This window comes from Balaenoptera acutorostrata, chromosome 8 (assembly GCF_949987535.1).
Source record: "Balaenoptera acutorostrata chromosome 8, mBalAcu1.1, whole genome shotgun sequence".
Classification (NCBI taxonomy): Eukaryota; Metazoa; Chordata; class Mammalia; order Artiodactyla; family Balaenopteridae; genus Balaenoptera; species Balaenoptera acutorostrata.
The window spans coordinates 38,019,882-38,046,725 of record NC_080071.1 but is presented as its reverse complement, the minus strand read 5'-3'; the positions used below and the strand labels follow the sequence as shown (position 1 = coordinate 38,046,725).

The window sequence follows — 26,844 nt, the reverse complement described above, 5'->3', positions numbered from 1 at the left end:
CATGCTCCGCAACAAGAGAAGCCACTGCAATGAGAAGCCTGCGCACCGCAACGAAGAATAGCCCCTGCTCACTGCGACTAGAGAAAGCCCGCACGCAACAACGAAGACCCAACTCAGCCACAAATAAAAATAAATAAAATGAATTTATAAAAAAAATTAAGAACAAATTATGAAATGGGCTGTACGTTTAGAAGATTACTGAAGCTGAAGCTCAGAAGGAGAATTTAGCCAAAGTTAAAGCACCTAACCATTATTAAAATAACAGTATTTTGAAAGTTCTACTTTGGGCCTCCTGAATACCTTTTTAACACTATTCTACAGGTCAGATTTAAAAAAGAAAATCTAGATTTAGCTTCTTGTATGAGTGATCTGAGCACTGACTTTGTATTTCAAGATTTAATTAATCCAACTAAACTACTGGTGGATTATCTAAGGAACTAGCGCTACAGGGACACCAACCTCTTGTCAGATGAGGTTCTGGCCCCATGCAACTTGATCTGTACTGAAGAGAACAGAGAAGGACAATGGACAATTTCCACTCTTTCTGGTATCTGGTGATCTGACTATGATGATGTTTCTTTGGGAGGGAGTGGCGTGGGGTAGAGCGTTCAACCTGAAAAGAGGATTTAGTTGTCCATCTGTTTGTGCTATAAGGCACTTGTGTGTGGGGTAGAGCGTTCAACCTGCAAAGAGGATTTACTTGTCCGTCGGTTTGTGCTATAAGGCATCTGTGTGTGTGTGTCTGGCTTTGGTGGAGGTACATGCTGAAGCCAACAGGTTTCCAGCTGAGGGATGCGAATATCCAGCTTTTAAAGACACATGAGATGGGACTATGACTATCGCGGAGTCTAATTTAATGCTTAGTGGATACTTAAAGTCACGTTTGATTTATTAAGTCATCTGACGTATTTTCCACTACTAATGAAACTTCTGACATCAAGATGAAAGATTCATAGATAATTAAAATCTGGTATTATAAGATTTTTCTCTTATTAAACATTTTTAAATGTCAGTTTTCTTTATGTTAAGGTTTTATCTGTGCAGTTTATATAGCAGCTCTAAGATCTTACAGATCCTTGAATAGGTCTTTAGAGATTATGAAACAGAAAAAAAAGCCTGAATTATCAAGATAAGAACAGATCACAAGAGCTGGATTCAATCTGTCTTCAGAACACAATCAAGTGCTAATTCTGCTATACATCCCCAAAAGATGGCTTGACACGCTCAAAGTTTTAACCAAGTGGCAATTAATGCCTATACGACAGAGCTGAAAGCAAGTAAACAGGCCAAATAACATGAAATAGATAAGGACAGAAAAGGACAGTAAACATCATATGCTCCTGAAGACTAGGGCCATGTTTTATTCATTTTTGTAGTCCTGTTGCATAATATAGTGTATGCCACAGAGTAAGAATTCAAAAAATGTTAGTTAAAAAATAAATGTTGGGGCTTCCCTGGTGGCGCAGTGGTTGAGAGTCTGCCTGCCAATGCAGGGCACACGGGTTCGAGCCCTGGTCTGGGAAGATCCCACATGCCACGGAGCAGCTAGGCCCGTGAGCCACAATTACTGAGCCTGCGCGTCTGGAGCCTGTGCTCCGCAACAAGAGAGGCCGCGATAGTGAGAGGCCCGCGCACCGCGATGAAGAGTGGCCCCCGCTTGACACAACTAGAGAAAGCCCTCGCACAGAGACGAAGACCCAACACAGCCAAAAATAAATAAATAAATAAAGTAAACAATGCGTTTAAAAATAAATAAATAAATAAAATAAATAAATAAATAAATAAATGTTGAACCAGTTATCTATAAGCCATTTTAGATAAGATGTAGGGATGCAAATATCCAGGGAAAGGCAATCTGGGTTTCCTTAATTTCCTTTGGTTTTATCTGCCTTGCATTCCCTATATTCTGACATTATTTCTTGGATATACTCAGAGCTATTCTATATTAGCTAAGATAGGAGAAGGTACGTCACAGAACCTAACTCTCTTTTCCTTCAAATCTCTAGGAGTCTTTGGACTATATCAATAGCTCTCAACAGAGGCAATTCTGCACCCTAAGGGACACTAAGCAATGTCTAGAGAAGTTTTTGGTTGTCATAACTGCGGCTATGTTACCAGCATCTAGTGGGCAGAGACCAGGGATGCTGCTAAACATACTAGAATGCACAGGACGGCCCCCACACAAAGAATCTAGTCAAAAATGTCAACAGTGACAAGACCAAGAAATCTCGGGCTATATGCTTCCAAAGGTCTGTCTCCTAGGAGCCCAAACAATTTCCATAAAAGCAACATATCTTCACTGCTACAACCAACTAGATTAGCAGTGAATGGCTTTTACTATAGCAAGGTGACCTTGTTCTAAATTTGAGGCTACTGACCAAACTGAAAGAAATTCTGGAAAAAGTGGTAGACAGAAGTTATACTCTGAGAAAACGTACTATTAATGACAAATGCTAGTTTATTTCAGAACGTAACTCCTAAAGACTTGAATCTAATGTCTACTGAAAAAAACCTTTAAGCCATATTTTTGGGCCATTTTCCCAGCCAATGTGTGAAAATATATATGAAATAAAGCTTCACAGCACTGTCCGGTAGAACTTCCTGTGTCGACAGAAATGTTCTGTATCTGCAGTATTTAACACAGTAGCCCCTAGCCACATGTGGATATCAAGCACTTGAAAGGTGGCTACTGCAAATGAGGAAATAAATTTTTATTTCATTTTAATTAATTTAAATTTAAATAGCCACAAGTACCCTAGTGGTTTCTGTGTTAGACAACAAAGACAGAACATTAAAAATTAACTTTACCTAAAGTTACTTTTAACAGATCTTACACTTGAAAATATCTATTAGGATTAACTGTCTGCTAATCACCTGAAACTGACTATAAAAAGTTAATTATTCTGTAACAATATAATAATGTAGTAGAGGTATTCTGAGACTAACATCTAGTACTTAGAAGAATCTTGGTCATAAAATTGCTAGGGAGAAAAAGTTCTCTTTAGAGGTCCAAAGAGAAGTGGTATTATCCAAGCCACCTATTCTCTCCTAGTGGCTGAGAAAATACACCTGAAGCTGGAAGTTACTACAGGAATATATAGCACAAGGTAAGAGATGGCAAACACAATGTTGTCCCTGCCCTTTGTCTGGGACTGGGCATCTGTAATTGCAAGGGTAGGAAGGCGCAGGGATCAATACATTCTTACAACAGATTTTCTGTCAGCTCTCAAGTCTGTTCATCCTATGACATAGCTGAAATAGTTAAATGTTCAATTACATCATGGATTAAATTGGATTTTACAGTCTGGTCTTAGAATCTCACTATTTACAACATTGCTTCAGTGGAAAAATATTATAATCAACTTTAAGTTTTGTGAGAAAAAGCCAATCACAAAGAAGAAACTGAAGGAAAAAAAGTTAAGAGTAAAACAAACTTTCTGCTATCTTATGGTAATCTGATAGATTCAATATTGGAAAGGCTATACTCATCTGGTAGCTATCAAAAGACCAAAATCACAACCAGCATATTGACACTGATATAGTCAAGATACAGAACATTTCCATCCCCCAAGGATCCTTGTGTTGCCTATTTATAGTCATCCCCGCCCCACACCCAACTCCTGGAAACCACCAATCTGTTCTCTATTTCTCTAATTTTGTCATTTCAAAAATGTTATAGAAATACTATCACACAGAATGCAACCTTTCAGAATTGGTTTTTTTTCACTCAGCATAATTTCCTGGAGATTCATCCAAGTTGTTACATGTGTTAATGGTTCGTTTCCCCTTACTGCTGAGTCGTATTCCATGGTATAGACGTACCACAGTTTGTTTAGCCATTTAATGGTTGAAGGACATCTGAGCTGACTCCAGTTTGGGACTACTATGAGTAAATCTGCTCTGAACATACATATACAGGTTTATGTTTTCAATTCTCTGGTATAAATGCCCAAGAGTATAATTGTTGGGTTGAATGGTAGTTACATGTTTGATTTTATAAGAAACTGCCAACTGTTTTTACAGAATGACTGTACCATGTTATGTTCCAACCAGTAATGTATGATTGATCTAATTTCTCTACATCCTTGCCAGCATTTGACACTGCCACTATTTTTTTATTTTAGCTTTCTGATAGGTGTATAGTGGTTTCTCTTGTGGTTTTAATTTGCATTTCCCTAATGGTTATTGATGTTGAACATCTTTTCATGTAATTATTTGTCATTTGTATATCCTCTTCAGTGAAATGATTCTTCATGTCTTCTGCCCATTTTCTAATTGAATTGTTTGTATTTTACTATTGAGTTTTTTTTGTTTTGTTTTGTTTTGTTTTGTTTTGTTTTTTTAATTTTTATTTATTTATTTATGGCTGTGTTGGGTCTTCGTTTCTGTGCGAGGGCTTTCTCTAGTTGCGGGGAGCGGGGGCCACTCTTCATCACGGTGCGCGGGCCTCTCACTATCGCGACCTCTCTTGTTGCGGAGCCCAGGCTCCAGACGCGCAGGCTCAGTAGTTGTGGCTCACGGGCCCAGTTGCTCCGCGGCATGTGGGATCTTCCCAGACCAGGGCTCGAACCCGTGTCCCCTGCATTAGCAGGCAGATTCTCAACCACTGCGCCACCAGGGAAGCCCTACTATTGAGTTTTGAGAGTTCTTTATATATTATAGATATAGGTCTTTTATTGGATATGTGGTTTGCACATATTTTCTCTTACTCTGTAGCCTAACTTTTCATCCTCTTAACAGAGTCTTTCATAGAGCAAACATTTTTAATTTTGATGAGATCCAATTTATCAGTTTTTCCTGTAATGGATTGTACTTTTGGGGAACAGTCTGAGAACTCTTTGCCCAACTCTAGATCTTGAATATTTTCTCTTGTTTTTGTTCTAAAAGTTTTATTATTTTATGTTTTATGTTTAAGTATATTATCTGTGTTGAGTTAATTTTGGTGTAAGGTGTGAGGTTCAGATCAAGATTCTTTTTTTTTTTTTTTAACCTATCAATGTCCAATTGTTCCAGCACCATTTGGTGAAAAAGCTATATACTTCCTCCACTGGACTGCTTTATACCTTTGTCAAAATTGGTTGGACATATTCGTGTGGGTCTATTTCTGAGCTCTCTATTCTGTTCCATTGATCAATATGTCACTCCTCCAATACCACACAGTCTTGATGACTGTATAAGTCTTGAAATCAGGTAAATTGATTCCTATGACTCTGTTCTTCTGTTTTCAGAATTGTTTTAGCCATCTAGTTCCTTTGCCTTACCATATAAATTTGAGAATAATCTTTTCTATATCTACTAAAAATCTTTCTGAAATTTTGAAAGGAATTGTATTAAATAGGTAGATCAATCTAGGGAGAATTGACATCTTTATACCATGTCCAGTTTTCTACCAATCCATGAACACATCTCTCCATTTATTTAGGTCTTTGATTTTTTTCATCAGCATTTTGTTATTTTCAGAACACAGATCCTGTATATATTTTATTAGATTTATGCATAGGCAAGTACATATTTTGTTAATTTAAATGTCTTATTTGGAGCATATGTAAATGGTACTTGCATTTTAAATTTCAGTTTCTATATGCTTGTTGTTAATATACAGAAATGCAATTGATCTTGGTGTGTGCTCTTGTATTCTGCAATCTTGCTGATCTTGTTCTAGTAGATTTTTTTGGGGGGGGGATTTTCTACAAAGACAATCATGTCATCTATAAACAGTGATAGTTTCATTCATCCTTTCCAATCTGTGTGTCTTTTATTTCACACTATAGGTTTTTAACAAAGCTGATCTTTTGCTCATTATTTTGAGTAGTCTCTTTTTACTTTTAAAGTTCCTGATACTATTGGATTATGTTAAGACCACAAAAACTGTTAAGAGCAGCTACCCCATAATTATTCTCTGAACAATAGGAAATAATTTTGGTTAGGTAAAGACATCAATATTTAAACTAAGACTGGTTATATTTAATCAACGTTTTTTTACTTCCTGACAAGGCCTTAGGTATAATTTTAGCAAATGAACAACTTAAAAACTTAAGTCATAAATTGAAATTAAATATATGGCTGACATAAACACTGCTGTTTAAACTGACCAGCTCGTCAGTTACAAAAACAAGCACTATGAAGATTATGTTAAGCAGGCTTTATATTTCCTATAGCCTCCAGTTCCAGACTACATCTGTTTTCTTTGATACACAAAACCAGAGTTAAAATAGCTCCATTTATCACAGCATGATTGTAGGCAGACAAACCAGCCTGTCTGTTTCCAGATAGTGAAAGCAACTGTTATTAATCACAATTACAGGCCAAACCCTCTAAGAGAAACTGCATCAATACTCTCCCAACCCCCAGCCCTTCTACATCTGAACTCAAAAATGGTACTGAGAACGTCATGATACTGCCTGAAGGTCAGTAACTAAAGATGCTCCTATGAGGTTGCCTTGAGTTTTAAAGTTCAGGATGCAAATTAAGGAAAATCTTTTCTACACATACAAAAAGCAATCTTTTGAGAGCTCTATTATTAACTTTAGAAGGATAATTAAACCCATTCTATTTAAAATTTATATGGAAAGATTTCTGCTTTATGAAACTATACTGAATAGCACAGGATATTTGAAATTTACAAATTAGATGATTAACTTTAAGCAGAGAAGCATGTATGAAAATAGACATTTTTTATAGCAAATTTTGTTGCCAATTGTGCTGCTCTTTCATACAGATTGTAACAGAACCTCCTATAGGGTGAGACTAACTGCAGGTTATAGATGAAAATGTTAAGACAATTGTTGAATTATATTCCTTGAATATATGGGTCTTTTGCAAATAAACTATAACCCTTTCTTCAATGGTTAGAGTAGGGGGGTTAAGAATACAAACCAGAGTTTCACTTGGTGCTGTCTACTGCTTTTATTTTTTTAGAAGACTACTGTTTCTTAAGCACCTACTATATGCAGGACACTTCTGATGCTTTACATACATTATCACACTTAAGTCTTACAATAATCTGAGGTAGGTACTATTCCCATTTTGCAGATGAGAAACCTGCAGCTCAGAAAAGTTATTTCCCTAAGGTCACACAGGTAGTTAAGTACAGAGCCAAGAGTCAAACACAGATTTGATTCCAAAGCCTACGTTTTTTTCCCCTCTGTTTGTAAGCCTCTCAAACTTGCATTTGTTTTAAGATAAACCTTAAATGGAATCTTACATATATAATGCATCTACGGAAGAACACTAAAATGGCTGGTGTTGGGCAGTTGTAGAGAAAGGCACATTATTTTACCCTACTTTTCCACTGAATAACTGACTCTGCTAATACACATTCTCAGAAATATTATGGAATAAACTGAGCCTTTTCATGATTAAACATGACCCTATATTCAAACAAGGCCTGATTATTAAACGTTTGAAGCTAAATTAGCAAGGAGACTAATGCCATTCTAACATGAAAAATTCAGAGATGTCTGAGAATTTGCAAAATTGCCCAAAGTTCTGTGAGCGCTTGGGCACTTAACTACGCACGTAACATATTCATTGAGCATCTACTTCTATGTGGAACAGCCAGTCACTGTTCTAGGGACTGGGGAACACAGTGACGGACAAGATACAGTCAGTAACCTCACTGAACTTATTCGAATGAGGAACCCATAAACTACACAAGAGAATAGGGAAGACGCCTCTAAGAAGGTGACATTTTTATCAGAGATCTTCATGATGGGAAAGTGAGCCATGCAAATATCTGGGGGGAAAAAAACAAGAGAAAGAACATCAGGAAGAGATGGAATAAATAGCAAACGCCTTGAGGGGGGAAGAGGGTTGATATGCCTGAGAAATAGCAAGAAGGACACTACTGCTGGAGGGGAAAAGTAGTAAGAGATGAAGACAGAGAGATAAATACACACAATGTATATCCTTGAAGAACCTGATAAGGACTTTGGATTTTATTCTGAATGTGAGGAGAAAATACTGAGTTTTAAAAAGATTACTTGGGCAGCAAGAGAAATGACAGCAGGGGAACAGGAGTGAAGGTGGACAGACCAATTAAGAGGCTGCAATCGTCCCAGCAGGAAAAAACAGTGATTTGAACTAGGGTGGTGGTGGTGATGCCTTCTGGTATTTGGGAGTCATGAGCAAAAGGATGGTGTTTTAAGTCCTGGGACTAAAGTAATCATTGAGGGAGTGAGGAAACATGGAGGAACGAACTGGCTCTGGGCTGAGCCCTGGAGCACGCCAGTGTTTATAAAGCGGTTTAGAAGACAACCTAGCAAAGGGAAAGCATCTTCATTTTACCAGCACATATGAAATATATTTTGTGTTCAGGCTTACCTAGTTTCTTTTTCTAAGCCATAGAGGAATCCAAGTGGTTTAGAATTTGTTTCCACACAGTCATATTTTTGACTGCATGAAAATAAAAAAATATGAGAAATGTGATAGAAATAAAAGATTCCTATTTAAATGAGGCAGAACCTCTCAATAAATTAATATGCAATCAAACCTTGCTACATTCAAGTTCAAGTTAATAATTTCTAAAATTAAATTATTTCATCAACCTTGGAGTCTTCAACAAAAAAAGGCTTATAAGCCTAGAACCTGAAAATGCACATAAATTATACAAGGAGTTTTATTGTAACATGATCTGACCTGCATTTGTTTTATTACCTGATACTGCTGACATGTTAGAAACCTATAATCAGGAAGTATAAAAACAACCAGAAAGTCAAACTGACTTACATGCAAGAACTGAGAAAACAATGAAATAGCTATGAGGAGGAAATTAAAATGTTCATTCATTTCTGTTTTAACATCTAAAGCAGGACAAGCAACTAACTTAGTGTCAAAATTAAAGAAACAGAGGTTTTATATTTTAAAAGGGAAAGACTAATGTTTAGTATTTCTTCTCATATACTTTTAAATGCATGTGCCTCTTTTCAAAGGCTTTCAATTTCAATCTTTTTAGCTTTTGGCCTATTTTCACTATTTTATGTTCTTAAGTCAGAGGACAAGGACCCTGAAGCAGGATGACCTGAGTTCAAACTCAAATTCTGGCACTAATAATTATTGCTGATACTTTGGAGTAAGTTACTGTACACTCAGAGGCTTAATATATCTTCATCTGAAAGACAGGAACAATATCTACTCCACAGCATTTTGATCAGGATTAAAGGAGACTGTCATGCAGAGCACCTAGCAAATATTTACAGCTTTATAAATGTTAATTCCTTTCCCTATTTTATCTTCCTTCTCTTTGATGTTTTAACATCTATAGCATTTACATGTTTATTAAAGTCACCTTTTGAGTGCTTTTCAAAGAAAATGGGAGACTCTTATCTTGGTTAAAATATGATGATATCATAATCTTACCAGTTTTGATCAGCAGCCTTTTGAAATGCTATAATATTTTACTTTACTGGACTGTAAGATCCTTCAAGGGAAGGACTACCATTCTTTGAAATCCTATTGCCTAGTGGACCAGTAATATTTATAATGTGGAAAACATATTATACAACAATATTAAAAAGCATTAGGCATACTTGGTATCAAAAATATCCCAGGAGCTATTTATATTTTTTGCTTTGGAATCAAGAATTGAATAATCATGATCTTTTGGTTAATTAAGGTTAATATCTTTTCAACTATTCTTGTAATTAATTTCTATTTGTGTTTATTGAATAATAAAACAGATTATTAACCATAGCTTTCACAAATAAAGTCTAAGTCTCAAATAAATTTGTACTAGAATTACTTAACTCTTTATTATTTTAAATTTGTGTGTATTTTTTTTTTTTCCTGTAATGACAGCTTCACACATACATTATTTCAAGTATGTTTATGTAGGTTCTGTTAGAGCCTGCTAAGAAGCTCTCAGTGTCTGGGGTGTACCTGAATAAGTATTGTCAACACTTCTGCCATACTAGACTTTCAGCATCTCACATATAGACACTATTGGCGGGACCTGAATATCCTCATAGATCCTAAAGGAGTAAAGTGTCATTGGCAAGAAAAAAAAGCGTTGGTTTGGCTTTCCTCCACAATGTTGCAGGTCATTTGGTCACTTCCATAACTTCTGTAGAATTTATCGCACTGTAAAGCTTAAGTAAACGAAGAACATCCTCTCACAATTAAGGAAATAAGTTCACCTAACCCAGTTATCTAAATAACAATTAAGCCTCTATTTCTTTCTATTTAGTACAAGATTTGGCTATTCTCACCCTCTTGCAGAATCACATCTCTCTCATATTTACTATCACAAACATGGCTCCTACAGTTCCTGACCTTAAAGGAAAAAGTGCACTTGTTGGCTGCTGACATGTACCAAAACGCAAAATTGTTGGCTATGGAAAGGAAAATTCTTTTTTTCTTCAAATAAGTAATTATAGCTGAATTATTCTGTTTCCTCCCTCCATGCAATCAATTTAGAATGAAGGACATATTACTTAATGATATTATGTAATTACTACGTAAAACATAGTAATATAGTGGCATCCTAAAATAAAATATACAAAAAAGATTTAAAATAAAGTATATAGCTTTCTGAACATTTTAAAGGAAGGTGCTAAAATTCTAAGCACCTTTATGAAATACCTCATGTTTATAGTTCCAAAATTAGGTTTAGACTTTTAGATTAATCAAAAGTTTTTAATTTCACTTGAGAGGTTTCTAATATCCAGTTTCTTCCCTTCATTTCTGTTGTTCTAACATTCATTAGAATCTCCATCAAAAGGTAATAAACAGGAAAAGGAGGAAAAGAACAAATTCATTCACTTTAATGCTGATCAGTCAGCTAAGTTAGAAATTTATTTGTGGAGGTTAAGAAAAAGTAGAGGGAATGCAAAAGATTAAATTGATACAATGATGCTGGGAATTGTCTTTCTATTTCATTCATCCACATTAGCAATCTTCTTCAGGCCTGGCTGCAATAATGTCATATGAACACAGATCCTCCACAGCCCACTCTGTTTTCTACCAAAATTCTTTCAATCATCCTACAAAACGTATGGAGGGCTGACTGGGGCCAAGCACTGTTCTAGGTGCTGGTACACAGAAATGAAACAGAAGTCCCTGTCCTTATGGATCCTACTTACCAGTAGGAGGAGATAGCTAATCTCAAGAAGTATAAATATATAGCATGTTAGATAATGCTAAATGCTATGATGGAAAATCAAACAGGGAAACAGGGATACAGAGAATCCAGAGTAGGAGTATAAGCTGAAATTTTTAAATTCGGTGGTCATTTATCTTCATGCACTTCCCTAAAAAAATTTTTTTAATTAAAAAAATCTACACACATCTATCTTCTAGGCACCAATTTATATTGAGGGATATATTAAAAACACTGGTAGATATGTCTAGGTAGATATAACATAGGTAGATATATCATAATTTTTATTACTGATGTGATCAACTCTCCAATAAAAATACTACAATGATCAAAAAGGAATACTAAAACAGCATTAAAATCTTGAAAAAAGATTTTGTCATATCCAGCCTTGATTAATTTGCTGAATTTTGGGTGGGCAGAACAAACAGCTATTCAATATATAGTACAACTGACTTTAGCTATATTCCAATAGTGGCTGAAAAACATCTAGGTAGGGCTTCCCTGGTGGCACAGTGGTTGGGAGTCTGCCTGCCAGTGCAGGGGACGTGGGTTCGGGCCCTGGCCTGGGAGGATCCCACATGCTGCGGAGCAGCTAAGCCTGTGTGCCACAACTGCTGAGCCTGCGCTCTGGAGCCCGCGAGCCACAACTACTGAAGCCTGCGCCCCTGGGGCCTGTGCTCCGCAATAGGAGAGGCCGCTGCAATGGGAGGCCTGTGCACCGCAAAGAAGAGTGGCCCCTGCTCGCCGCAACCGGAGAGAGCCCGCGCACAGCAACGAAGACCCAGCGCAGCCAAAAATAAAAATAAATAAAATAAATAAATTTATTAAAAAACCAAAAAACATTTAAGTAGGTTCTTTTTCCCCCTTTAAAACTTTTTGCTCTAATGGTCAAATACCTCCCAGGCTTGCAGGGCTATCTTGGGTGACATGAAGTTCCTGAGAACTCAGAAGGCTGTCTAGCTTCTGTTATCTAGGCAGGCTTGTCAAATCAAGCTTCTGTCAGTTACTACCACAGCACAGGTAACCTCAGTGACAGACATAACAACTTCAAAGAGAGCCCTAGAGCTCTCAAATTACTCCTATTATGACCCCCCCAGCACTGTATCAAACCAAATATTTTAAACAGTAGGAATATTAGAAATTCTACCCCCAAAAAAGAATACCTCCATGGTGATGCGACAGGCTCCCTCCATTAGCGAGGATTTCTTCTCTAGCAGCTGCCTGTATTTGGAAACAAAACAACAAATAGATCACTTTGAGGTGAAAGAGTAAGACCCAACTCCCAAAGGAGATACATACTTTCTGGGCTAAATAATAAACGAGAAGCCTAATTTTCCTTTCTCTTAGGTTAACTGTATTTAAAGAACAATTAAAATATGCAGCCTAGCTTTATAAGTTTTTTTCTAGTGAATAGTCACAGTGTCTACAATTGTTACATCAAGATTCTAGAAAAGAAAAAGAAGGAAAAATGATCAATTCATCAGCACTAAATGATTAATAACAATAAAAAAAATAGTTTTGTGAGGAGTCAGGTCCTACTCTGTAGTAAATATCTCACTATACCAACAAACATTAATTGACTGTATATGGTATGTCCAGAAAAGTACTAAGCAATTTACCTGGAATAACTCAGTTATTTTCACTAAAGCCTTATGGAATAATTTCAATTTCTCCTATTTCACAGATAAAGAAAATGAGGCTTAGATGGTTAAATTACTCGCCTAATATCATACAGTGGGCATTAAGACTCAAGATCACTTACAAAGCTATCAGGGATTAATGATAAAAACCCTTATGGAGAACATTTCTTAGGTCAATGCCTTGGGACAAATTACTTCTCAGGCTTATGGGTATCTAAGTGTGAAAAAAAAAACCTTGTTTTATCCTCTTAACATGTTAGGCTCCAACTAGGCTCCTTATAGAGCAATAAGGTTAGAAAGATAAACACTTAAAGCAATATATAGAATGACTGAAGTACAGGGTGAAAGAAGGGTTAGAGAAACTGGAATGACATTCAATTCATGAGTATATAACAGATATGAGGTAAAATCCCTACAGTGCCTGAACCTCCCAGAATTACTTGGGTGTGTATAAACCATCAGAGGCAGGCCACAGTAGAAGAGGCCCTCCCTTCAGGAGGGACAGATGGACCACATCTCATTGCAAAGTAATTTATAAGAACCCTCATCACTGAGGATTTAGGGTTTTTCAAATGAATCATACATATGCTAGCTCTACTCTAAGAGATTATGTCTTCTAACAAATTATTTTAAGTAAAGCAATAACTACGTGAAACCAGCAGCACTTAGAGAATGGCAGTTTGGCTTGGGAAAGAAGGAACACTTTCATTTTTGTAGTACTATGGGGAAGGGGCCTTTGGGTAGCCAGAGGGCAATACCAAAACACTAAAAGGCTAAGGTGACAGGAAAGGACTCAAACTTTTGAGGATGATGGATATGTTCATTATTTTGATTGGAGTTACAATTTCACAGGTGCATACATATGTCAAAACCCATGAAACTGTACATATTATGTGCAGTTTACTATATCTTAATTATACTTCAGAAAAGCTGTTTTTAAAAAAAAAAAAGAAAAAAAAAAAAAGGAGGCATAAGAGGGAGCCAACCATACCCTGTGGTTTGGGTCTAAAACTGTGCCAGTGAAAATCATCTTGTGGTACTACCTTTGGCAGGCAACAGAGTTAACACTAGGACACCTGAGGCTTTAACAAACCCCAGTCTCCTCCTGCTTCCTCCACAGTCTAGTCTGTTTCTTCAACTCTAGGCATACTTGTCATCAGAAATATTGACTATCAAACAGAAGATGTTATAAAAATTAGACACTTAAGGTCATTTAAGAAATGTAATAGAAACTGCTGGCAAATGAACCTCAAAGGCCTACATATAACTTAAGCAAACAAAAAAATTATAAACCTAGAATGAGGAAATTACAGCAACATAGACCAAGAGCTTTAGAGCCGCTGACCTCAGAAGCAGTCACCATATGGAGCTGGGCGGGCTGCCAAAGTGATATCAAGGATCCCTATAGTCTTCTGTTATTTAATTTAATCAGGTATTATATACTATAAGTAACATCCAAAGAATCACAGGCTACAGAATATTAATTTTAGAATATTAACTGTAATATGTATAGGGAATATGAATTTTAGACTTCTAATTCAGTATTCAATCCAGTGTAAAAATTATGTTTCTCATTTCTATGGGCTATCAACCAGGTAAACCACAAGTTATTAAAGACAGTCAAACTAAAATTCATAAACTGATAGTAAAGTTTACTTAAATTAATAAAAGAATGTAAGAGCTATATTCAGGTATGCAAAATTACCTCAGTTTGTTCAAACACAGTCAGTGGGTCACTGATTCCCCTGTAGTTAAAGGCAAAGTAGAAATAGATACATGCACCTGCATCATAAGTCTGAGTCACCCTAAAAAACAAACAGACAAAATCCCCCACAAGGCTTTAAGTTAAGTGAAATCAGATTTAACATCTAGAAACTTAAAGACAAGATTGTCTGAATGATTTGCTTAAGCCATAATCTCATTCTCTACCCACCCTCTTACTCCGTGGACGGAAAATAGATTTGCTGGATAAAGGATATCTAAGAACTACTTGTACTATTTTTATAACCTTTTTGGTAAGTCTGGACTATTACCCCAAAAAATTTTTTTAATTTTAAGATAATGTAAATATTTCTCCAACTGGCCTGAAATAAACAAAATTCCAATTCCTCAGAAGGGTTTTTTTTTCTTTTTTAACAAAGTATACTGCAGTTATAGACAGCCCCAAAACAGACTACATGGAACTTGGTAATCCATTATAAGTCTTCTAAGCTTCCTCAAAGTTAACAGAAATACATATGAGAACTTAAAACTAGAAAACAAGAAAAATGTTCAAATACTAAAAATGATCAGACTGGGTAAAACACAGCACCTTCACCAAGTTCACATTATTAGTAACAACTTTGAAAACAAATTGAATGACATGGCCTTAAGATAGTATCTCTGAAGGTTTTACACTCTAGGTCCCATATGTGTGCATGTTGTATATGTATTTGCAAAAGATATCAAGAATGTTAGATTAATAAATCATATACATGATATATATCTGGGCTTTCAAAATGTAATTAGGTGAAGCATTTAAAAGGGAGCTAAGGTAATCACAGTCAAATCTCTGAATGCAATTTACAAAGGTTCCCACAAAGAATTTAACTTAACAGAAAGAGCAAATACAGAGGAAATACTTTTTTTACTACACAATACAAACAGAATCTAATCTAAAATTTTAATGGCCTTTTAGGCCAAATGTTAGGTGCCTCAGAACAGAAGAAATGAACTGTTTAACAATGCTACTGTCAATTTGCCAGCTGTGTTTTTCTTCTAGTGTTAATTCACCCATAAAAAAGATCCCTTGAATGTTTACATTTTAACTACCAGATTTACAAAGTTGAAGAAAAATTGGAAAACCATGTTAACTGCAAGGGCACTATCACTACGAATAACCAAATCTAAATAAATTTAAAGGATACATGAATGAAATGAGTTTACAGCAATTAGTAAAATATATATCACTCATATGAGAATCATTAATATCAATAAATAGAAAATATAACTAAATATTAATAGAACATTGCCACCTTCCAACAAATCCAAGAGCTATATTACACAATTCAGTTTTCAGTAGATAAGGAGGCTTCTAAAATTACAACAAAGCTTGAGTGATCAGTATCTCAAACAAAGTAAAAATAACATTTTTGGGAAAACCTTAATCTGGGGCCATTTCAGAAAGTGACAGAACTAATACCTTTTAATAGATCAATTCTATCATTTAAGACACGTAAACACTAATGTCTTCCAAAATCATCTGGACAAGAGAAAGTGTGGCTGCCAAAGTCATTATATTATTCTTTAATTTCTAAAAAATTTTTGTGCTATATACTTTTTGGAGTACTGTACTTGTGTTAGATTCACTGGTTAGGAAGTCCTTCCCACAAAACTTCCTCAGGAAATTTAGGGTTAGAATTCCTATTCCAATATACAAAGTACCTTTTAAAAGACAGAAATGAAATAAATGAACTTAATAAATGCATCCTACAGGTGAATTCTTTTCCTTGGGATCTTTGATTTCAATGAGATCTATAACTATTTGAAATTAATTTCAGAATAGCTTTTTAAAAAACTGGTTTAAAAATTACATCTCACACATTCAACATTTACACTCAACACAGAATAATCTCCTTAGCCACTGTTAATCAGCTCAAATCAAACTAAAGTAAAATCAAACTATAGTTAAGCGTTAATCAAGTATGTGCTATAAAAACTATATTTAAAACTCCTATTTAGCAAAATCATTCAATTAACTTAGACTTTGCACATTCTAAACTTTGGTTTTATAAGATGATCACAGAAGCTGAGCGTTCAGCTTTTACCAGAAAATCCTTCTTAAAAAAACAGCTATGTAATAAATGACATATCAATTCAGAATATGTATACCAATTCTATCTACCTGCAATACAATACATAATGAAGATCCTTAGGCCTTATAAGTAAGTACCTTCTAAAGAACCAAGACTTAAGTATTGTTACAGAAGGTGTCCTAAGGTAGAATATTTTACTTCCCAATAACTTTCAGTAAGTAGTGGTATATCACAATGGTATTTTCATAATGAAGGGGGAGAAGTATCAAGGGATGCTGAAGAGAGAGGTAAGGCAGAAGAAGGAAGAGAGGAGAGTATCTGTTAAGCTGCCACTTGACAAAGCAAAAGAATAAAAAATCCTCAACTACACAGAAATAGATTCTATTATTTTAAATGTTTCAGATTTTACTGTTAACAAATGACTTTCAGATTATTGGGCCTGTTTGTTTTCAGTTTTATAATAATAAGAGACTTGACAGACTAGATTGTCAAGAGAAGAACTAAGTATCAACTTAGGTTGATAATATAAATAAATACACTTTTTTTTCTTGCGGTTTAAGAACTTTAAGATAAAAGGTTCATTTTTTTTTAATCAGTCATCAATTTTATACACATCAGTGTATATATGTCAATCCCAATCGCCCAATTCAGCACACCACCATCCCCACCCCACCGTGGTTTTTAAAGATACGTCCAAATTAAAAAAAAAAAAAGGGCTTCCCTGGTGGCGCAGTGGTTGAGAATCTGCCTGCCAATGCAGGGGACGCGGGTTCGAGCCCTGGTCTGGGAAGATTCCCACATGCTGCGGAGCGACTAAGCCCGTGAGCCACAATTGCTGAGCCTGCGCGTCTGGAGCCTGTGCTCCGCAACGGGAGAGGCCACGATAGTGAGAGGCCCGCGCACCGCGATGAAGAGTGGTCCCCACTTGCCGCAACTAGAGAAAGCCCTCACACAGAAACGAAGACCCAACACAGCCATAAATTAATTAATTAATTAATTAATTTAAAAAAAAAAAAAGAACAGGTACATTTTTACTCCTTTAATTTGGAAAGGTTCTCACCAAGATCAGTCACTAAGCTACCAGTAGCGTTACCATGTTATAAGTTTTTTATTAAACAGAACAAGGCCCTTTTCTCCCCTCCCTCAGATATATCGAATGCCCAGCCAAACATCTCTAAAATCCACATTTTAAGCCTTTACATTCCACCCCAAATATACTTGTTCTAACAGATGTTAATACACACACTTGACTTAGTACTTCCTGAAATGTTCTTCAAACCGTGTCTCTCCCACAAAGAAGCATAAAAGACTATTTCAAGGATACTCTTCTGACTGAAGTGAACAGTTACGGTATAAGAAAGATGTTTTCCTCACATCTCATGTAAGAATTTTATTGTCGTACCCAGCAAAAGCACAATCTAACATTCACAGAAAGATAGACAAGAAGAAAAGGCAGAGGGCTATGTACCAGATGAAGGAACAAGATAAAACCCCAGAAAAACAACTAAATGAAGTGGAGATAGGCAACTTTCCAGAAAAAGACTTCAAAATAATGATAGTGAAGATGAACCAGGACCTCGGAAAAAGAATGGAGACAAAGATCGAGAAGATGCAAGAAATGTTTAACAAAGACCAAGAAGAATTAAAGAACAAACAGAGATGAACAATACAATAAGTGAAATGAATACTACACTAGAAGGGGGGCTTCCCTGGTGGCGCAGTGGTTGAGAATCTGCCTGCCAATGCAGGGGACACGGGTTCGAGCCCTGGTCTGGGAAGATCCCACATGCCGCGGAGCGACTAGGCCCGTGTGCCACAATTGCTGAGCCTGCGCGTCTGGAGCCTGTGCTCCGCAACAAGAGAGGCCGCGATAGTGAGAAGCCCGTGCACCGCGATGAAGAGTGGCCCCCACTTGCCGCAACTAGAGAAAGCCCTCGCACAGAAACGAAGACCCAACACAGCCATAAATAAATAAATAAAATTAAAAAAAAAAAACTACACTAGAAGGAATCAATAGCAGAATAACTGAGGCAGAAGAACGGATAAGTGACCTGGAAGACAGAATGGTGGAATTCACTGCTGAGGAACAGAATAAAGATAAAAGAATGAAAAGAGGGGCTTCCCTGGTGGCACAGTGGTTGGGAGTCTGCCTGCCAATGCAGGGGACGCGAGTTCAGGCCCTGGTCCGGGAGGATCCCACATGCTGCGGAGCAACTGGGCCCGCGCGCCACAACTACTAAGCCTGCACTCTAGAGCCCTCGAGCCACAACTACTGAGCCCACGTGCCACAACTGCTGAAGCCTGTGTGCCTGGAGCCTGTGCTCCGCAACAACAGGGGCCGCCGCGATGAGAGGCCCGTGCACCGCAGCGAGGAGTGGCCCCCACTTGCCGCAACTAGAGAAAAGCCCACGTGCAGCAACGAAGACCCAATGCAGCCAAAAATAAATAAATAAATAAACAAAAATTAAAAAAAAAAAAAGAATGAAAAGAAATGAAGACAGCCTAAGAGACCTCTGCGACAACATTAAACACAACAACATTCGCATTATACGGGTCCCAGAAGGAGAAGAAATAGAGAAAGGACCAGAGAAAATACTTGAAGAGATTATAGTGGAAAACATCCCTAACATGGGAAAGGAAATAGCCACCCAGGTACAGGAAGCGCAGAGAGTCCCATACAGGATAAACCCAAGGAGAAACACGCCGAGACACATAGTAATCAAATTGGCAAAAATTAAAGACAAAGAAAAAGTATTGAAAGCAGCAAGGGAAAAATGACAAATAACATACAAGGGAACTCCCGTAAGGTTAACAGCTGATTTCTCAGCAGAAACTCTACAAGCCAGAAGGGGTAGCATGATATACTTAAAGCAATGAAAGGGAAGCACCTACAACCAATATTACTTTACCCGGCAAGGATCTCATTCAGATTCAATGGAGAAATCAAAGCTTTACAGACAAGCAAAAGCTAAGAGAATTCAGCACCACCAAACCAGCTCTTCAACAAATGCTAAAGGAACTTCTCTAAGTGGGAAACAAAAGAGAAGAAAAGGACCTACAAAAACAAACCCAAAACAATTAAGAATATGGTCACAGGAACGTACATATCGATAACTACCTTAAACGTAAATGGATTAAATGCTCCAACCAAAAGACACAGGCTTGCTGAACGGATACAAAAACAAGACCCATATATATACTGTCTACAAGAGACCCACTTCAGACCTAGGGACTGAAAGTGAGGGGATGGAAAAATATATTCCAAGCAAATGGAAATCAAAAGAAAGCTGGAGTAGCAATACTCATATCAGATAAAATAGACTTTAAAATATAGAATGTTACAAGGGACAAGGAAGGACACTATATAATGATCAAGGGATCAATCCAAGAAGAAGATATAACAATTATAAATATATATGCACCCACCATAGGAGCACATCAATACATAAGGCAACTGCTAACAGCTATAAAAGAGGAAGTTGACAGTAACACAGTAATAGTGGGGGACTTTAACACCTCACTTACACCAATGGACAGATCATCCAAAATGAAAATAAATAAGGAAACAGAAGCTTTAAATGACACAATAGACAGATAGATTTAACTGATATTTATAGGACATTCCATCCAAAAACAGCAGATTACACTTTCTTCTCAAGTGCGCACAGAACATTCTCCAGGATAGATCACATCGTGGGTCACAAATCAAGCCTCAGTAAATTTAAGAAAATTGAAATCATATCAAGCATCTTTTCTAACCACAATGCTATGAGATTAGAGATCAATTACAGGGAAAAAAACATAAAAAACACAAACAAATGGAGGCTAAACTATACGTTACTAAATAACCAAGAGATCACTGAAGAAATCAAAGAGGAAATCAAAAAATACCTAGAAACAAATGACAATGAAAACATGACGATCCAAAACCTACGGGATGCAGCAAAAGCAGTTCTAAGAGGGCAATTTATAGCTATACAAGCCTACCTCAAGAAACAAGAAAAATCTCAAATAAACAATCTAACCTTACACCTAAAGCAACTAGAGAAACAAGAACAAACAAAACCCAAAGTTAGTAGAAGGAAAGAAATCATAAAGATCAGAGCGGAAATAAATGAAATAGAAACAAAGAAAACAATAGCAAAGATCAATAAAACTAAAAGCTGGTTCTTTGAGAAGATAAACAAAATTGATAAACCATTAACCAGACTCATCAAGAAAAAGAGGGAGAGGACTCAAATCAATAAAATTAGAAATGAAAAAGGAGAAGTTAAAACAGACACTGCAGAAATACAAAGCATCCTAAGAGACTACTACAAGCAACTCCATGCCAACAAAATGGACAACCTGGAAGAAATGGACAAATTCTTAGAAAGGTATAACCTTCCAAGGCTGAACCAGGAAGAAATAGAAAATATGAACAGACCAATCACAAGTAATGAAATTGAAACTGTGATTTAAAATCTTCCAACAAACAAAAGTCCAGGACCAGATGGCTTCACAGGTGAATTCTATCAAACATTTAGAGAAGAGCTAACACCCATCCTTCTCAAACTCTTCCAAAAAATTGCAGAGGAAGGAACACTCCCAAACTCATTCTATGAGGCCACCATCACCCTGATACCAAAACAAGACAAAGATATTACAAAAAAAGAAAATTACAGACCAATATCACTGATGAATACAGATGCAAAAATCCTCAACAAAATACTAGCAAACAGAATCCAACAACACATTAAAGGGATCACACACCATGATTAAATGGGATTTATCCCAGGGGTGCAAGGATTCTTCAATATATGCAAATCAATCAATGTGATACACCATATTAACAAACTGAAGAATAAAAACCATATGATCATCTCAATAGACGCAGAAAAAGCTTTTGACAAAATTCAACACCCATTTATGATAAAAACTCTCCAGAAAGTGGGCATAGAGGGAACCTACCTCAACATAATAAAGGCCATATACGACAAAGCCACAGCAAACATCATTCTCAATGGTGAAAAACTAAAGCATTTCCTCTAAGATCAGGAACAAGACAAGGTTGTCCACTCTCACCACTATTATTCAACAAAGTTTTGGAAGTCCTAGCCACGGCAATCAGAGAAGAAAAAGAAATAAAAGGAATACAAATTGGAAAAGAAGAAGTAAAGCTGTCACTATTTGCAGATGACATGATACTATACATAGAGAATCCTAAAGATGCCACCAGAAAACTACTAGAGCTAATCAATGAATTTGGTAAAGTTGCAGGATACAAAATTAATGCACAGAAATCTCTTGCATTCCTATACACCAATGATGAAAAATCTGAAAGAGAAATTAAGGAAACACTCCCATTTACCACTGCAACAAAAAGAATAAAATACCTAGGAATAAACCTACCTAGGGAGACAAAAGACCTGTATGCAGAAAACTATAAGACACTGATGAAAGAAATTAAAGATGATACCAACAGATGGACAGATATACCATGTTCTTGGATTGGAAGAATCAATATTGTGAAAATGACTACACTACCCAAAGCAATCTACAGATTCAGTGCAATCCCTATCAAATTACCAATGGCATTTTTTACGGAACTAGAACAAAAAATCTTAAAATTTGTATGGAGACACAAAAGACCCCGAATAGCCAAAGCAGTCTTGAGGGAAAAAAACGGAGCTGGAGGAATCAGACTCCCTGACTTCAGACTATACTACAAAGCTACAGTCATCAAGACAATATGGTACTGGCAGAAAAACAGAAACATAGATCAATGGAACAAGATAGAAAGCCCAGAGATAAACCTATGCACCTACGGTCAACTAATCTATGACAAAGGAGGCAAGGATATACAATGGAGAAAAGACAGTCTCTTCAATAAGTGGGGCTGGAAAAACTGGACAGCTACATGAAAAAGAATGAAATTAGAACACTCCCTAACACCATACACAAAAATAAACTCAAAATGGATTTGAGACCTAAATGTAAGACCAGACACTATAAAACTCTTAGAGGAAAACATAGGAAGAACTCTCTTTGACATAAATCACAGCAAGATCTTTCTTGATCCACCTCCTAGAGTAATGGAAATAAAAACAAAAATAAACAAATGGGACCTAATGAAATGTAAAGGCTTTTGCACAGCAAAGGAAATCATAAAGATGAAAAGACAACCCTCAGAATGGGAGAAAATATTTGCAAATGAATCAACGGACAAAGGATTAATCTCCAAAATATATAAACAGCTCATGCAGCTCAATATTAAAAAAACAAACAACCCAATCCAAAAATGGGCAGAAGACCTAAATAGACATTTCTCCAAAGAAGACATACAGATGGCCAAGAAGCACATGAGAAGCTGCTCAACATCACTAATTATTAGAGAAATGCAAATCAAAACTACAATGAGGTACCACCTCACACCAGTTAGAATGGGCGTCATCACAAAATCTGCAAACAACAAATGCTGGAGAGGGTGTGGAGAAAAGGGAACCCTCTTGCACTGTTGGTGGGAATGTAAATTGATACAGCCACTATGGAGAACAGTATGGAGGTTCCTTCCAAAACTAAAAATAAAATTACCATATGATCCAGCAATCCTAATACTGGGCATATACCCAGAGAAAACCATAATTCAAAAAGACACATGCACCCTAATGTTCACTGCAGCATTATTTACAATAGCTAGGTCACGGAAGCAACCCAAATGCCCATCGACAGACGAATGGATAAAGAAGATGTGGTACATATACACAATGGAATATTACTCAGCCATAAAAAGGAACGAAATTGGGTCATTTGTTGAGACGCGGATGGATCTAGAGACTGTCATACAGAGTGAAGTAAGTCAGAAAGAGAAAAACAAATATCGTATATTAACGCATGTATGTGGAACCTAGAAAAATGGTACAGATGAACCAGTTTGCAAGGCAGAAATTGAGACACAGATGTAGAGAACAAACGTATGGACACCAAGGGGGGAAAGTGGCAGGGGGTGGGGGTGGTGGTGTGATGAAATGGGCGATTGGGATTGACATGCATACACTGATGTGTATAAAACTGATGACTAATAAGAACCTGCTGTATAAAAAAATAAATAAAATAAAATTTAAAAATTAAAAAAAAATTCAGTATTAAAAAAAAGAAAAGAAAAGTACCATCTAGCCAATTGTAAAAGATATCTGTCCCTATGGGGCAACAAGTAGAATTAAGAAACATAATATGGTAATAGGAAAGTAGAAGATGGGAGAATGTAAAAAAAGGAAAAAAAAATCACAGAAGAGATTTCAGTTTAAAGAGCACAGAAGTATTTCTAGTCTTGCAAAGCAAATATACAGAAATTATCATGCTCTGTCAACATATCAAGAGGGCCTAACAATTGGATGCCTTCATGAGAATTTGTCATTAAGGAAGAAAAACAAATATCCAAATTTTCCATACTAATACTAGTATGGATTGTCTACCTCAACCTTCATGTAACTATGTCACAATAATATATACGATGGCATTTACATAGCCCTTTATATGCTTTCTCATTTCATTCTTACAACAGTCCCTTCAAGGAGATATACTACCACTACTTTACTAATGATAAACTTAGAGCTCCAAGAGATTAAATTCCTAATAAATAGCAGAACAGTGCTTTCACTCTTTAGACACATGCAATGTTACAAAACAAAGAAATTTAAAAACTAAGAAGTTGCCATGGTGATGCAGTAGGCAGGAAGGCCCAGGTCTGCCTTCCTAGGCTGACATCAAGTGGTTCCAGGCTAATCAAAAGAACAATCATCATGAATAGAAATATACAGAAATGCTGTTGTGCTGAAGCACAACTGCTGTTTCAGGGTCCAGCACTTAACAATAAAGATACTACATTAATTCCAAAATTACCTAACTTTTATTCATGCTTATATTGTAAGTTTTTTGTTTGTTTCTAAATATTGGAGTTATATTCCTGAAAACCACACCCACACACACAGCAAAAAAAAGAGAAGCAGTTATATAATACAGAATGTTCAATAAATTTTAAAGTGCTAGATTAGTACTGTATCATTTACTATAAGGTTCCCCTTCTCATGATCTGTCCTAATTTCCCTTTATTCTCTATTCTAATTAATTTGACAACTTTTGTAGAGAAGTCAAATGCTCAATTCAATATTTATACATTTAATCTTCCGGTGTTCACACAGAAAATTAATATCAAAAGATTGAACACAAAGTGCCCCTTCTTAAGAAAACCTCCTTTGGGGCTTCTGCTATTTAACTAAGAGACGACAAAATCATCAGTTAACTGTGCTCCAGTATGGATCATGACTGTCCCATATGGAAGATACTAGCCACATGTGGCATTTTAAATTTAAATCATTTGAAATTAATACAATTTAAAATTCAGTTCCACAGTCATACTAGCCACATTTCAACAGCTAAACAGCCACATGTGGCTGTGGCTATCATACTGGATAGGGCAGATACAGAACATTTCTATTTTCACAGAAAGATCTATTAGAAAGCAACAAGTTAATCTTCATTTGGATCTTCTGGCTCCACTCATTACTATATTGCATACCCACTGATTTAATCAACAACTGACAAAATGGTTAAAGTGCCTTTTCTCTGTTAAAGAAAGAGCTACATTGAATGTGTGTGTAATTTATAGTTTCTTGACCACATATGTAATTTATAGTTTCAGTGAATGAAGGAGTCCTTCTCTTACTCCAGCAGCTCAGACATTTGGCTCTTTACCATCATGCTGTCCAGACAGGGTAGAAGGCTCACTCATGGAAGGGTGTTCTACTCCTAGGAAAGGGTGTTCTACTCCTATCAGGCTCAGGACTACTGTAAAAATCCTAGTGGCACAGTCCTAACAAGGTGGCAAGTGAAGTTTAGGAAAGCTTGCTAAGTGGAACAGACTGAAGCTTTTCCTCAGCTCACAAATTACACTTCTCCATTAATTAAAAAAAAACAGTTGTTTTTTTTTTTTTTTTTCAGAAGAAGTAGTATAAGAACAACAACCAAAAAAAAACTCACCTGCATGTAGCAAGAGGAGCAAATTGAACACCCTTCTCTTTACATTCCTTTGTTATTCTTTCTTTTACATTTCTACAGAGATCTACAACCCTAGAAAAAAATAATTGAATACAATATTAAGTTTTCACATAATTATAAAAAATCTAATTATTGCTGGTTTATCAGCATATTCAAGTCAGAAATTCTCTTAACTAAAACTTTCATACTCATTCCTTCAAGAATGAACAAGAGCTTTGATCATTCAAACTGGCCTTCCATTCATAACTTCAAGGGAGCAAAGTCCTTTCCCTGTTTGTCACAGGAAAGAAAGAAGGCAGAGGAGCATACTCAAGTCTCCTGAAGGCAGTTTCCTAAGCTAAGGAAAATCCAATTTCAAAATAAATTTAATTACAAGATTCTAAAAGCTTTTTTTTTAAAAAAAAAAAAGCTTTTTAAAAAGCTCTAAAAGGGGGCTTCCCTGGTGGCGCAGTGGTTGAGAATCTGCCTGCCAATGCAGGGGACACGGGTTTGAGCCCTGGTCTGGGAAGATCCCACATGCTGCGGAGCAACTGGGCCCGTGAGCCACAACGACTGAGCCTGAGTGTCTGGAGCCTCTGCTCCGCAACAAGAGAGGCCGCGATAGTGACAGGCCCGCGCACCGCGATGAAGAGTGGCCCCCACTCGCCACAACTGGAGAAAGCCCTCATGCAGAAACGAGGACCCAACACAGCCAAAAATAAACATAATAAATAAATAATAAATAAAAATTTAAAAAAAAAAAAAAAGCTCTAAAGAAAATGTTAATGAAAATTCAATTCTGGGTTATAGGAATACCAACCTATATCCCATCTAAGAAGTTTTCCTTAATTTAAAAATAATTTAATTAATAATCATAGTGCTATACCAAATGTTCAACAGCCTATTTTCAAGCACTAAGCTAAAATCCAGCTCAACAAACACTTACTGGACATGAACTATGTGTAAAGTTATGCTAGACTGTTTAATATGTTCAATATGAACAATGAAAACAGACAAGTGAGGCATAGTTCTTAAAGGGGAGGGAAGATTGATAATATTTAACAATATTAATCTGTTTTTTAATGGGAGCTGTAACACATTGTTACAACCATATATTCTGTTTCATCTGGAAAATAAAACTCTTAAAGTATATATCAGCCATTTTATTCTCCAGTAAATATCCTGGCTACATATTGACACTGATTCTGCGTTTTAAACCTTGGTCTGTTGAGAATCATGAGAAAGGAAAAGATACCAAAGAAACTTAAAAGGTTGGCCCAATTAGATAAAAACAAAAACA

At 36.4% G+C, this 26,844-nt stretch overlaps 1 protein-coding gene across 1 annotated transcript in view; it reads right to left on the bottom strand.

The window, feature by feature from the left end:
- AGPS (alkylglycerone phosphate synthase) overlaps positions 1 to 26,844 on the bottom strand; it is a 143,709-nt gene that overhangs the window by 8,239 nt on the left and 108,626 nt on the right. Inside the window, exons 17-19 of the mRNA XM_007190415.2 lie at positions 25,548 to 25,637; positions 14,441 to 14,540; positions 12,259 to 12,316 (exon numbers count right to left, since the gene is read on the bottom strand). Of these exons, the coding sequence (XP_007190477.2) occupies positions 12,259 to 12,316; positions 14,441 to 14,540; positions 25,548 to 25,637 (248 nt within the window). The remainder of the gene's footprint in view (positions 1 to 12,258; positions 12,317 to 14,440; positions 14,541 to 25,547; positions 25,638 to 26,844) is intronic.